Consider the following 11,812-nt stretch of genomic DNA (forward strand, 5'->3'; position numbering starts at 1 on the left):
CCGGCACCGGAAGGCTTTCCATCTAAAGCTTGGCTCAGGTTGTAACGTCTTTCGCAGGCCCGTAGGCTCGTCTGGTCCCACAACGCCTCATACCGAATGTTGGAAGCCATGCGGTTGTGCTTCGCGATCGAACACTGACCTTAGAATCAGTAGCGGCCCTGGGCGATGATCGTGGAAGCGATCTACTACGCCCATGAAATTTCGGACTTGGGTGATGAGTCGAGATGGGTCGTAGCTGAAATGTGTTTCCAAGGCTCAGAACTCATGCCCGCTTCGCCAGCACGCAGGACAATGTGGCTTCTCACCGTGATATTGGGATGCAACATGCAATCATCAGTGCCATTGCGTTTTATTCATGAAGCCATCGCCCATAGCACCGTCCTCGAGCGTTCGAATGAAATCGCGATTTCGCTGCCCTCCTCCAGGACGCCGCCGAGAACTTCCGGGTGTGTCCACGTAACCATCAGCTGGAGGAGGGTAGTAGGCGGGGCTAGGTTGCAACCTGATAGGTGCATTTGGGTCTAAATGACTGGCAACACGTTGGATAGAAGCAGGAATGCCACCTTGCTGCTGATCCATGGTGGATGCGCGTTGACGTCCTGCCCTTGTTGTTGCTTGGGCGTAGAGACTTTGTTGCGCCGCATAATGCGCTGGCTGCATCTGAGCCTGCCCCTGACCCATCATCCCCATCTGTTGCCCATAGTTTGTGTTATGTGTCGGGTATGGAGGAGGAGCGCCTGACTGGTGTCCGGGATACATATTACTGTATACGGGGGGAGCTTGAGTATGCTGTTGTTGTTGTGGTTGCGGTTGTTGTTGTTGCTGTTGTTGTTGATATTGGTTCACCTGCATAGCGTATGCAGATTGCGCCGCAGATTGGGCTTGAGCAGCTTGAGCAGCTCTTTGCTTGCTGACTGCTTCTGCTTGCTGCTGCTGTTGCACACCTGGCGCTGGAGATTTGGTCGAAGACGGGGACTTAAGGTTCATGGGTGGTACAAAAGGCTGTGTAAATTTCTGCTGGGTGATAAATGGATGTAATTTGGCTTGTTGGGGTGACCACCGTTCAAGTGGGTTGATATTGAGCAGTCCACGTACGAAATCGATAAAGGCTACTCGGTTGTTTAATTCTATCTTTGATCAGTACATTTCTTGAGCTTGGGTAACCAACAAACCTCGATCAATTTCAGCTTGCTTCATGTTCTTCCGCGGCATCGAGTAACTCCTAACGATGTCTGGTAAAGTAGTAGCTTGGAAATACTTCTTGCTCGGTTGTTCTTTGGTGTTATGTTCTCGTGAATATTGCTCCATGCTTTTGAGCCGGTACGACCTCCGTCCGAACTCGTCGCTGGTCTTTTCGAAGAACTCTCCAGACTGCTTTCCCATCTCGAGCATCCACATTGGGGGAAGGCCAAGCATTTCAGTAATGCGCGAGACTTGGTTGTACTCTGACGATCCGGGGAAAAGGGGCAATCCTAAGAACAGCTCGACAACGATGCAACCGAGGGACCACATGTCGATAGCAGAAGAATAACTGATCCCAAATTAGCTCCAGTACTTCCAGAAAGTCTCTACATCACTTACGGAAGTCCAAGCAGGACCTCGGGGGATCGATAGAAGCGTGATTGAATGTATGTATAGACGGTTTGCCTTTCATCACAAGCCGAACCGAAGTCAATGATCTTGATGATGGGACTCTCAAGACTGGGACAGGTCAGCTACTGCCTGCTTCCAGCAAACAAATAACTTACTTCTTCAGGAGAATGTTTTCAGGTTTCAGGTCACAGTGTATCAACCTAGCTTTGTTGAGTAAGGTCAATCCGTTCAGTAGCTGTTGTGCAAATACACGGACGAGAGTTGTGCTGAGGCCGCGGAACTGGTTCTGTTTGATGAGTTCATAAAGATTGACGCTTAGAAGTTCGAAAACAAGACAGAGATGCTGTCGATGGATGAAAGTATCCTTCAGACGCAAGATGTGGTGATCATCGTTCTTGTCGAGCTTGGTGTTGAGCTGTAACGGTCAGCTTACATTCTCCCAGTACAGTAGAACTCCCTACTAGATCCAGCACTGAAACCTCCATCATGCTTTGGTTAAAATAAGCGGTCCGGTTCTTGACCACCTTGACGGCAACAACCTCCTGTGTCTTCAGGTTCTGGCATTTGACAACCTGTCCGAAAGTGCCTTGACCAAGGACGTCCAATATCAAGTACCGATTCCTAGTCGAATCAGCTTGGCGAAAAGCATATGTTGTGGGCGATACTGACTTGTGTCCAGTCTCTTCGCTGCCGAGTATGTCATTTACGTACAGTATGTAGTCACTGTCGTCGTTGTCGTAGCCGTCGTTCTTGACGCCTTTGCTCGGTTTCGTGAGAACTCTCCGAGGATTTCTGGACGATTCGTATTTGAATGTGGGATTACATATTCTGTAGGTCGATGGCAAGTGTGTTGTCAACGCTTGCAATGGCTGTTATGGCAAAAGTTAGCAGCAACTACAGAGAATGTTCCAAGAACCACAAACGCTAATAAAGCCACCTTCTGGATTGGCTCGCCGGAAGGGTGGCTGGGAATTGATGCGAGGTTGCAGTTCTTGCACAGATTTGATCTTCTGAAATCTTGGAACTGGTCCGGCGCCAGGCATCCGAGCCACAGACGTGTTTGGCGACCTCATAGGAACCTGTGATTTGCCGTTTCTTGTCCCAGAGACTTGCTCCATAGGAGAATGTGCATAGTATTGATCTGGGCTCAACTCGTTATTCTGGGTTGGAGACATAAACTGAGAGCTGTATCGGCCAGAGGCTATATCTCGCCGTATAATCAGCCACGATTTCATGTTCTAAAAGGGGTTAATAGTTGAAGCTTACTCGGCGAGTCGTTATACTGTTGAGGGGACCCGAAATGGTTCTGGCGGGTGGGGGATTGTCGGGAGCGAGGTGTCTGGCTTTGGTAAGGGTAGCCAGCCTGGGATTGGGGTTGAGATTTTGGGCTCGATGTATATTGTCCAGCAGCATTGAGCATGTTCATGGGGGAATATCTCTGTGCAGCGGCTGAGCCTTCATGAGCGATAAATTGCGATGATGGTCGGTGGTGGTGTGCTGGCCGTGAAGGATATTTGGTTCGGTTGTACGGGTCTGCATCCTCCATGGGCACATCCCCTTCGCTGTTGTAATTGTGAGAATGGGGAGTTGAAGCAGGCGTGGTGGAGACGGACAGATTGTTCGCTGCTGACGCCACTGCCTGGTATTGATCATATCCATAACTTGCCGCATTCAGGTTCTGCCCACCAACCTCGTGTCCTGTATGCATAGGGGCAGTGGGAATACCTTGCCCAAATTGGCCAGAATGATTCATGTTGCCGATCTCCCAAAGCCAGCCGACTTTATCAGTGGGAATTCGTCTGGATAATCCGTCTCCTTTGTCCCTCAGATGCGGTTCTCCTCAGAAGACGGTGATCACGTTGCACAGCGCGGCGCCCAGACAAGCCGTTGGCAAGAAAATCGTGACCTGGTAAAGTCTAGAGACCGAGACAGTGCAAGAGAGCTGCTGCAGAACTACCCGATCCACTGCATGATCTGCGTTTTCACCAAGTAGGCTCACGACTTGGGGCAGGGATGTAAATTGGGGGGTCAATCGAGTTCGGTGAGGGACGTATAAAATGGAAGACGCGGGGAGGTGCTGAAAGCGCACTTCACTTCAGACGCGGCTATCGAGAGAGATACTAGAGTGGCGAGGCGGGATTCGACGTTCGTGATATCGTGATATCGTGAAGAAGCAGGGAGCACTCAGGTTGTGGTAGTGCAGTGACCCAGCGACACAAATGCGGATCAGTCGTGAGTTGTTCTGGCATCAGCCTCCAACGCCAATCATCTTCCGCCGCGCCCTTGCCAAGCATGTGGCTTGATCCTCTCGTGAGATTTGTACTATTTGTACTACTATGAGACTGATGATGCCGGAAGATCACATACCCCCAGCCTGAAATCATCTTGTTCTATCGCAAGTGCAGGTTGTGCTCCTTCGGACCACTGGCGTACGCCATACAAATCCCATGTTTACGAGACCTCTAGATAATGCCGCTGGTGTCCAAACTTCGTCCATATTTCTGCGCCACATTATGAGGACTGGATGAGAATTACTTTTCTATCGCCATTGCCGTTACAACTATTTTGCTGCCTCTTGCAACCATCAAGCTACTTCAACAGCAGCCGCCTTATCGGTTGTAGCTGTAATATTCAGGCAGTACTCGGCATGCATCTCATGGATTACATGTCATGCCAAAGATCAGATGTGGAGCATTTAACCAAGTCGAGAAGGATAGCCTGACATCCTGACCTTGTCCTCTATATTCCCATTACATCTTCGCTTCAGCGCTGAAGAGTGCCCTTGCCATAATTTCTAGTAGCAGCCAATTCAACTTCAGAAACACTTCGAACTTTTGTGACTACGGCAGACACATACGTCAAGGACGAATTAGATATACCAAATGACCATGGATGGTGATCGCGGCCACCCGGAAGACAACCAAAGCAGTTCTGCCGTGATGGCCACCCACGAGCAGAACGGGGCGTCTATTACAGAATCAGATCGACTAAAAGATCTTCAGACAGAGGTTCGTGATCAGGAGGACTTGGAAAAAGACATCGGCCGTCAGGCGGACATGCTGCTATTTGAGCAAGCCAATGAACGTGATCAACAGCGGCTCGAAAAGACCAGCGCGAGCAAGCAGAAACTAGAATCACAGATCCGAAAGCTCCGAGAACGAGTTTCACAGCCTATCGGAACGACCCAGCGAGCAAAGCTGAAAAATGACATTGACCGCTTTCAAGTACAACTTGATGAGATGGTTGCGGATCTCGTCGAGATTGAAGACCGCATGGATCAACGCCGTCGTGAAGTCGGTCAAGCTACAGGCGAAGGCGAAGGCTCAGGCTCCGGCCGGCTAGCCAACGAGTCACAACGTGATTATCTCATCAGGACAGGGAAAATTACACCGTTCTCAAGATTCGGGCTCGCTGCTCAAGGTCGTTCAGCATCCAACTTGCAAGATGCGCTCCTGGACGCGGAAGATGAGCCACCAGAGGAAGAGGTAGAACTTCCCAAGGAGACCCTACAGTTCATGTCGCATAGGAATCTCAGACAGCCCGGGTTTAGAACGAGCGAGGTGTCGAATGTGAGCTCGGAAGACGAGTATGAGTCTGATAGACCAAGAAAGCGGAGGAAATTGCCAGCTCGAGCAAGATCAATGAAACGCCATTCTTCACCCAATGGCTCTGATGAGTCGGCATGGAGTCGGACCCCAGCCCCATCTGCCGCTGAAGACAGCGATATTCCCGCTAATGAGGATGACTCAGAGTCCATGCCAGATACATTAGCCCCTGAAAAGCGACGAAGAAAAGTAAAAGCAGCCGCGGGATATGAAGATGCAGAAATCGAAGATCTTCGTGGCGTTGACGATGGCAACGAAGCTGTCTATCGATCGCGTATGAAAAGATGGAGCTCACGAAGACGCGAAGCCCGGCGCAAAGCACAAAAGGTGAACCAAGCACAGGACAAGTACACAAATACTGGGGACATGTCAGATGGTGACGAAGCGCAAGACGAATCGCATATGCCACATCCAGAGATCGACGACACGCAGTTTGACGGAGGGTACAGGATACCTGGAGACATATATCCCAGTCTATTCGACTACCAAAAAACAGGAGTACAATGGTTATGGGAGTTATACTCTCAAAAGGTTGGAGGTATCATTGGCGATGAAATGGGCCTTGGCAAAACAATTCAAATCATTGCATTTCTAGCAGGTCTACATTACAGCAACATGTTAACCAAGCCTATAATTGTCGTTTGCCCTGCGACTGTCATGAAGCAATGGGTCAATGAAATCCACCGGTGGTGGCCGCCATTCCGGGTCACCATCCTTCATTCTTCTGGTAGCGGTATGATCAACCTGCATCGTGAGAGTACGCAGGAAGAGCGACTTCTGCAGCAGATGTGGGATCCTAATGCCAGCAGAGTGAAGTTAACGGCGGGTCAGAAGAGTGCGAAGAAAGTGCTGAACCCAATTCTGGAACATGGTGGAGTTCTGGTAACCACGTATTCTGGTCTCCAGACCTATGCTCCGCTCCTAATTCCAGTTAGCTGGCAATATGCGATACTGGATGAGGGTCACAAGATTCGGAATCCGAACACAGCTATCACAATATACTGCAAAGAGCTGCGAACACCCAATCGTGTCATTCTTTCAGGCACTCCGATGCAGAACAATCTTGTAGAATTGTGGTCACTGTTCGATTTTGTCTTCCCAATGCGTTTGGGCACCCTAGTCAATTTCCGTACTCAATTTGAGATACCGATCAGGCAAGGAGGGTATGCCAATGCTTCGAATCTGCAAGTACAAACGGCGCTCAAATGTGCCGAGACCTTGAAAGACGCCATAAGCCCTTATTTACTTCAAAGGTTCAAGATCGATGTCGCAGCAGATTTGCCAAAGAAAAGTGAACAAGTTCTGTTTTGCCGATTAACAGCGCTCCAACGGAAGGCGTACGAAGACTTCCTGGCTTCTGAAGAGATGAAATCAATTCTCAGCGGTAAACGGCAAGTTCTTTATGGTATTGACATTCTTCGCAAAATATGTAACCATCCAGATCTGCAAGACCACAAGAACCTTGCCGGTAAATCAGGCTACGACTATGGAAATCCCGCAAAGTCAGGAAAAATGCAGGTAGTTGGCTCGCTTCTGGAACTATGGAAAGAGAGTGGCCATAAGACCCTCCTCTTCGCACAGCACCGTATCATGCTCGATATATTGGAAAAATACATCAAATCTATGCGAGGTCTCACATATCGGCGGATGGACGGCAATACTCCCATTCAGCTTCGGCAGAGCATGGTTGACGAATTTAACAACAGCCCAGAGCTACATGTCTTCCTGCTCACAACTAAAGTTGGTGGACTGGGCATCAACCTCACTGGAGCAGACCGTGTTATCATCTATGATCCTGACTGGAATCCGTCCACTGATCTGCAGGCTCGCGAGAGGGCATGGAGGCTCGGCCAGAAAAGAGAGGTCACAATCTACCGTCTGATGACAGCAGGTACCATAGAGGAGAAAATCTACCATCGGCAAATCTTCAAGCAATTCCTCACCAACAAAATTTTGAGAGACCCCAAACAGAGGCAAACGTTCCATCTCAGCGATTTGCATGATCTTTTCACACTTGCTGACGAGAAAGCCCCCACCGAGACAACCACTTTGTTTAAAGATGCTGAAGTGAAGTACTTGACGAATACCTCGAAGCATCCACCCGCGCAAATTCAGGATGGTCAGCAGCCTATAAAAGATGAAAAGATCGATCTAGATCTCAAGAACGTTCCTGGTATTCGATTTACGGAGCAATTCGCCGGAGAAGCCACCGAAGAGAAACAAGCTGCTACTCAGGGCAGTACAAACTCCGAATCTCGGGTCATGGAAGGTATTTTCGCTCGCTCAGGCATCCGTTCAGCCGTCGAACATGATCAGATTGTTGGTGGCAAGAAAGTGATCACAGCTGATCCACAAATGATCGAACAGGAAGCGAAGAAGGTAGCCGCTGAAGCTGCGAAGGAACTCAGGAGAGCAGGCGAGGTTGCAAGAACCGTACCTGCTGGAACACCGACTTGGACTGGGCAATTTGGCGTCGTAGGAAAGCCGCAGGAGGTGAGTGCAGCAAGCGCTTTTGGTGCTTCAGCCAGATATAGAGCGGGGCCGTTAAGCTCAAGCCTGTTGGCCGGTTTGCAGAGGGCACAAGGAGTGAATGTCAATACCACCCCAGACAGGGGAGACAGCGGACGCGTATCAAGAGCGTCCACGCCTACGGGATCCATCACAGGCGGATCTAGACCCGGAACATCAACTCCGCCTCGAGGAAGGGACTTCGGAAAGTTGATACGAGATTATTTGATGGGGCATGGCGGCAGTGCTTATACGCAGATGCTGATTGACCATTTCAATCGGTTGTGTACCACACCTCAGGCCACTATGGACTTCAAGGAGACACTGAAGGTCATTGCGACACTGGATAAAGGCTCCAGAGCTAGGGGAAAGTGGGTACTAAAGGACGAGTACAAGTCTATTCGGTGATTAGACACGTTTAGCCGAAAACAAGGAATGCACGCAATCGTCAATTACCAATGTCAGTAGCTGTTGCTTGGTCTTGCTCTTAATTTCAGCTCTGTTGTCATGGTACCCCTTCGGTTCTCGGCTGGGAATATAGGAGGCTTGTGGGTCCCACAATTGATTTTTTGCGTTCGCATGGCAATTGACAGTGCTTCAACCCCGATCGCCCAATAGATTTTGAGGCGACCAGTATTCGGTCTCCTCTGCTTGAACATCAACCCAGACCAACGAATCTGCGACCAAGTCTTCAACAACAGTAGTAGCTCTTGCCTCTTCCCATTGTAGATTTATCTGGAGCATGGAGATGGTTACAAAGCCTAGAATTTGCAGCACTTCTAGCACTTTTGACTGATCGGTATTCAGCTCCTTCGGGATTGACCGTATATACTGCTTGCTTCCAATGCTAATGACATTGAAACCTGATCCGAGCGGCTCTAGAGATTTCACGGCCCTTAGGATATCGTCCTCGGTGATTTGAAGGCCACCACCAATCGCCTTGCCCTTCGCCACCATCTGGCAGCATTCCGTCACTCCAAGTAGTCCACCATTCTCTGTCCTTGTAGCGCGGCAAAGCTCAACAATCCGGACAGCAACCTCGAAGTAGAAGTCATTGACATCATTGCCCAGTACTCTCGCCCACAGGCTCTTCGGTTTCTTGCCTTTAACATTGCTGGCTGCTAGGGGATCTACGCCGATGGCATTGCACATACGCGCAAACTCAGCGCGAAAGGTCGGGTTCGATTTAATGTCCGCGGCATGTTCAAGGGCAAATGTGTGAAGAACAGACTGGAAAACAGAGAGCTGTGTTTGGAGAGAAGCAGCATTCGAGGACTTGAGCTGAGAGCCATGAGAAGCATAGGATTGAGATGTCTGATTCTTGTTTGTGAAGGCACCTAAACCAACACCTCGCCGGCTTGACATGACGTCGAGAGAAACCCAACTTGCAAGTTTACCTGGTGCTGAGCCGAAGCATCAGCTTCCAGCAGCGACTGTCGCGCTCACGAAGTGCTTTAGATTCTTAGAGGTAAAAGTAGCCTACAAGGGCAAGTCCAAAATATTAGTAACTACTTTGATAGCAGCCAAGTTGAAGTTGAGTTTTTGGCAACGATACAAACCTTGGCAGAAGTTCACTCACTAATCTTATCTTGTGCTAGCTCAATAAGACTAGCGCCGCACACTGGCACATAATTGAAGCCCAAATCTTCGCAATTTGAAGCGCAGCACATCCACCTACGATACCTCTCCTGACCCTCTATCATCCAACATTTCCTTACCTTAAAGATGGCTCCCTCGACTACGTAAGTGCTACTCACCTCGAGACGATGTTCATGCTTCCAGCTGTGCTCTGCTCTTCACGCTGGATATGCTCCGATGCACTAGCTTGATAAATCCCTTGTGGTCACTGTGAGGACGAAAATCCTCATTTTTCGATGTTGCTACAATTTGACCAGCAACGGGGCGTTGAGAATGGAGATGAGAGTTTCCTTCTTCAAATTCAGTATCGTGTGATCTTGACTTCGCCGAAGGCTCTTCTGTCGAGGCACGAAGCCCGAGAACAGCGAATACTTCTTGGGCTTGCCCAGGGTCTTGTTGGATGAGATTTAAGGATAGAAGGCATTGTCAGCTTGCTGCTTTTCCTCTTCTTTCTCACCGATCAAATACATTCCGTCGAGTTTCGCATAAATTATTCCGAGAATGCGCTTCAGGCTGCACTTCCGACTCGGCGAGTTTTTTACTCATGTGTGCAGGCCATGCTGACCCAGTCTCTTTTGCTATCTGCAGGAGCGTGGCAACGAAGGAACAGGTCCTCGTTCCTGAAACACTGCTGAAGAAGCGCAAGGCGCAGGAGAAATCACGAGAAAAAAGCATCGCGGAACTTGAGAAGAGAAAGAAGGTGAGCTTCTACAAAACCCCTTTGGTTTGGGTCGGTTCGGTGATGACAACTACCAATTACGCGACTAGACCTTTGGGTCAATGTTGTCGCCTTTCTTATACCATCTTTCGGGGCTGAGCGAAGATGACAAGCTTCGGAACTTCAATGTAATTTGTCATGGCGGTTTTGCTGACGCTTCAACTATGCAGGCCAACAAAGAGAAGCGTGCGGTCATCTTCAAGCGAGCAGAGTCCTACGTCAAAGAATATCGGGATGCAGAAAGGGAGAAGATTCGTCTGAACAGACTCAGCAAACAAGAGGGATCATTCTTTGTCGAAGCGGAGCCAAAACTCGTGTTTGTCATTCGGATCAAGGGGTAAGTCATCCCGGTAATGGTTGCATGGCAAATCATCTGATGAATAGCAGTATCAATAAGATCGCACCAAAGCCACGAAAGATCCTTCAGCTCCTCCGACTCATTCAGATCAACAATGGCGTCTTCATCCGACTGACAAAGGCCACCTCCGAAATGCTGACCATCGTCAATCCGTACATTGCGTATGGGTATCCCAACCTGAAGTCGGTTCGCGAACTCATCTACAAGCGTGGCTATGGAAAGATCGATAAGCAACGTATCCCTCTTACCGACAACCAGCTTATTGAGGACAACCTCGGTAAATTCGGCATTGTCTGCATGGAGGATTTAATCCATGAAATCTACACAGTGGGACCCAACTTCAAGCAAGCAAGCAACTTCTTGTGGCCTTTCAAGCTCTCAAATCCAACTGGCGGGTTCAGAGCCAGAAAGTTCAGGCATTTCGTTGAGGGAGGTGATTTGGGCAATCGAGAGGATAACATCAATGCTTTGATCAAGCAAATGAACTGAGAAGTTTTGACAAAGCGGCTATGCGTGAGGATGTTAGGAGAAAGAGTTTCTTCTACACTGTCCTGCTGTAAACTGATGCCGAGTCAGAGGCTTGGTGGCAATTGAAACAAGAAGTCAGGTGGATGATTTGTTCCACCATGCTTCCACCTTGCTTGCGTTGTTCGCGAGCAAAACACAAAAGACTCTTGCAGAGGGGTTCGAGTAGAATAGCCATTTCAGCAGCAGTTGTAAGCATCATTTCGGACCTCCAGTTCTGACCGTTATCCATTTGTGAGCTCGAAAATACGTAACGTACACTGAAAGTGAATAACGAGAAGCGCCCGAGAGCGGGTCAACAAATCATTGCCCGGTTTTTGGGGGTTTGCTTTATTTGTATTAGTACTAGTAGTCCGCCAAATTGCAAAATTGGATGATGGTTATTAGGATGTTGTTGTAGATAGAAAGATCCGAAATACAGATTCTTAAGTCTAATAGTCGTTCGGGGAATGTTAAGACAATACGGAGTACATACTACGGTAGGAGGCATAAGTATTGTCAGCGCGAGCTAGTGATGGCCAGGTTTTGATACAAAGGTCGGGCGTCCTCCGGAGCTATTTTTAAGTCTGGGCTCCTTAATAATTTTGATGATTGGCTCTGTGCTGAGAATTATACAGACTAACGTCGTTCCAGTAAAGTGCAAATTTGTTAAGGCTGTGTTAAATACAAAATTTCTAGCTTGAAGCTAACAATACTTATGCCTCCTGCCATAGTAGTATGTAGTAAGCAGAGACCATAAAATCCGGCAATGATTCGCTCCTACTTAATGCCAAGAAGTGTGTGTTCGCATTGGGGCTAGAGACTGCAGTAAGCTTGCAAGGGTTCGCGATTCCTGATTCACGCAAAGTCGCGTCTCCAAAGTTCCCT

At 48.9% G+C, this 11,812-nt stretch overlaps 4 protein-coding genes across 4 annotated transcripts; 2 read left to right on the plus strand and 2 right to left on the minus strand.

The window, feature by feature from the left end:
• Positions 1-333: 333 nt before the first annotated feature.
• On the minus strand, positions 334-3,346 carry EPUS_03185 (uncharacterized protein; the record flags this gene model as incomplete). Its single annotated transcript, XM_007789615.1, has 8 exons — positions 334-1,127; positions 1,173-1,531; positions 1,582-1,701; positions 1,749-2,008; positions 2,055-2,214; positions 2,305-2,462; positions 2,517-2,794; positions 2,860-3,346. 8 exons carry the CDS (start codon positions 3,344-3,346, stop codon positions 334-336), a joined length of 2,616 nt encoding a protein of 871 aa, XP_007787805.1.
• Positions 3,347-4,481: 1,135 nt separating this feature from the next.
• Positions 4,482-8,114, plus strand: EPUS_03186 (uncharacterized protein; the record flags this gene model as incomplete). The annotated part of the gene is made up of 1 exon (XM_007789616.1): positions 4,482-8,114. One exon carries the CDS (start codon positions 4,482-4,484, stop codon positions 8,112-8,114), a length of 3,633 nt encoding a protein of 1,210 aa, XP_007787806.1.
• A 189-nt stretch (positions 8,115-8,303) lies between these two features.
• Positions 8,304-9,071, minus strand: EPUS_03187 (uncharacterized protein; the record flags this gene model as incomplete). The annotated part of the gene is made up of 1 exon (XM_007789617.1): positions 8,304-9,071. One exon carries the CDS (start codon positions 9,069-9,071, stop codon positions 8,304-8,306), a length of 768 nt encoding a protein of 255 aa, XP_007787807.1.
• Positions 9,072-9,431: 360 nt separating this feature from the next.
• Positions 9,432-10,909, plus strand: EPUS_03188 (60S ribosomal protein L7; the record flags this gene model as incomplete). The annotated part of the gene is made up of 4 exons (XM_007789618.1): positions 9,432-9,448; positions 9,933-10,044; positions 10,233-10,399; positions 10,447-10,909. 4 exons carry the CDS (start codon positions 9,432-9,434, stop codon positions 10,907-10,909), a joined length of 759 nt encoding a protein of 252 aa, XP_007787808.1.
• Between the last annotated feature and the right edge of the window lie 903 nt (positions 10,910-11,812).

Source organism: Endocarpon pusillum (genome assembly GCF_000464535.1).
Source record: "Endocarpon pusillum Z07020 unplaced genomic scaffold scaffold1275, whole genome shotgun sequence".
In the NCBI taxonomy this organism is placed as follows: domain Eukaryota; kingdom Fungi; phylum Ascomycota; class Eurotiomycetes; order Verrucariales; family Verrucariaceae; genus Endocarpon; species Endocarpon pusillum.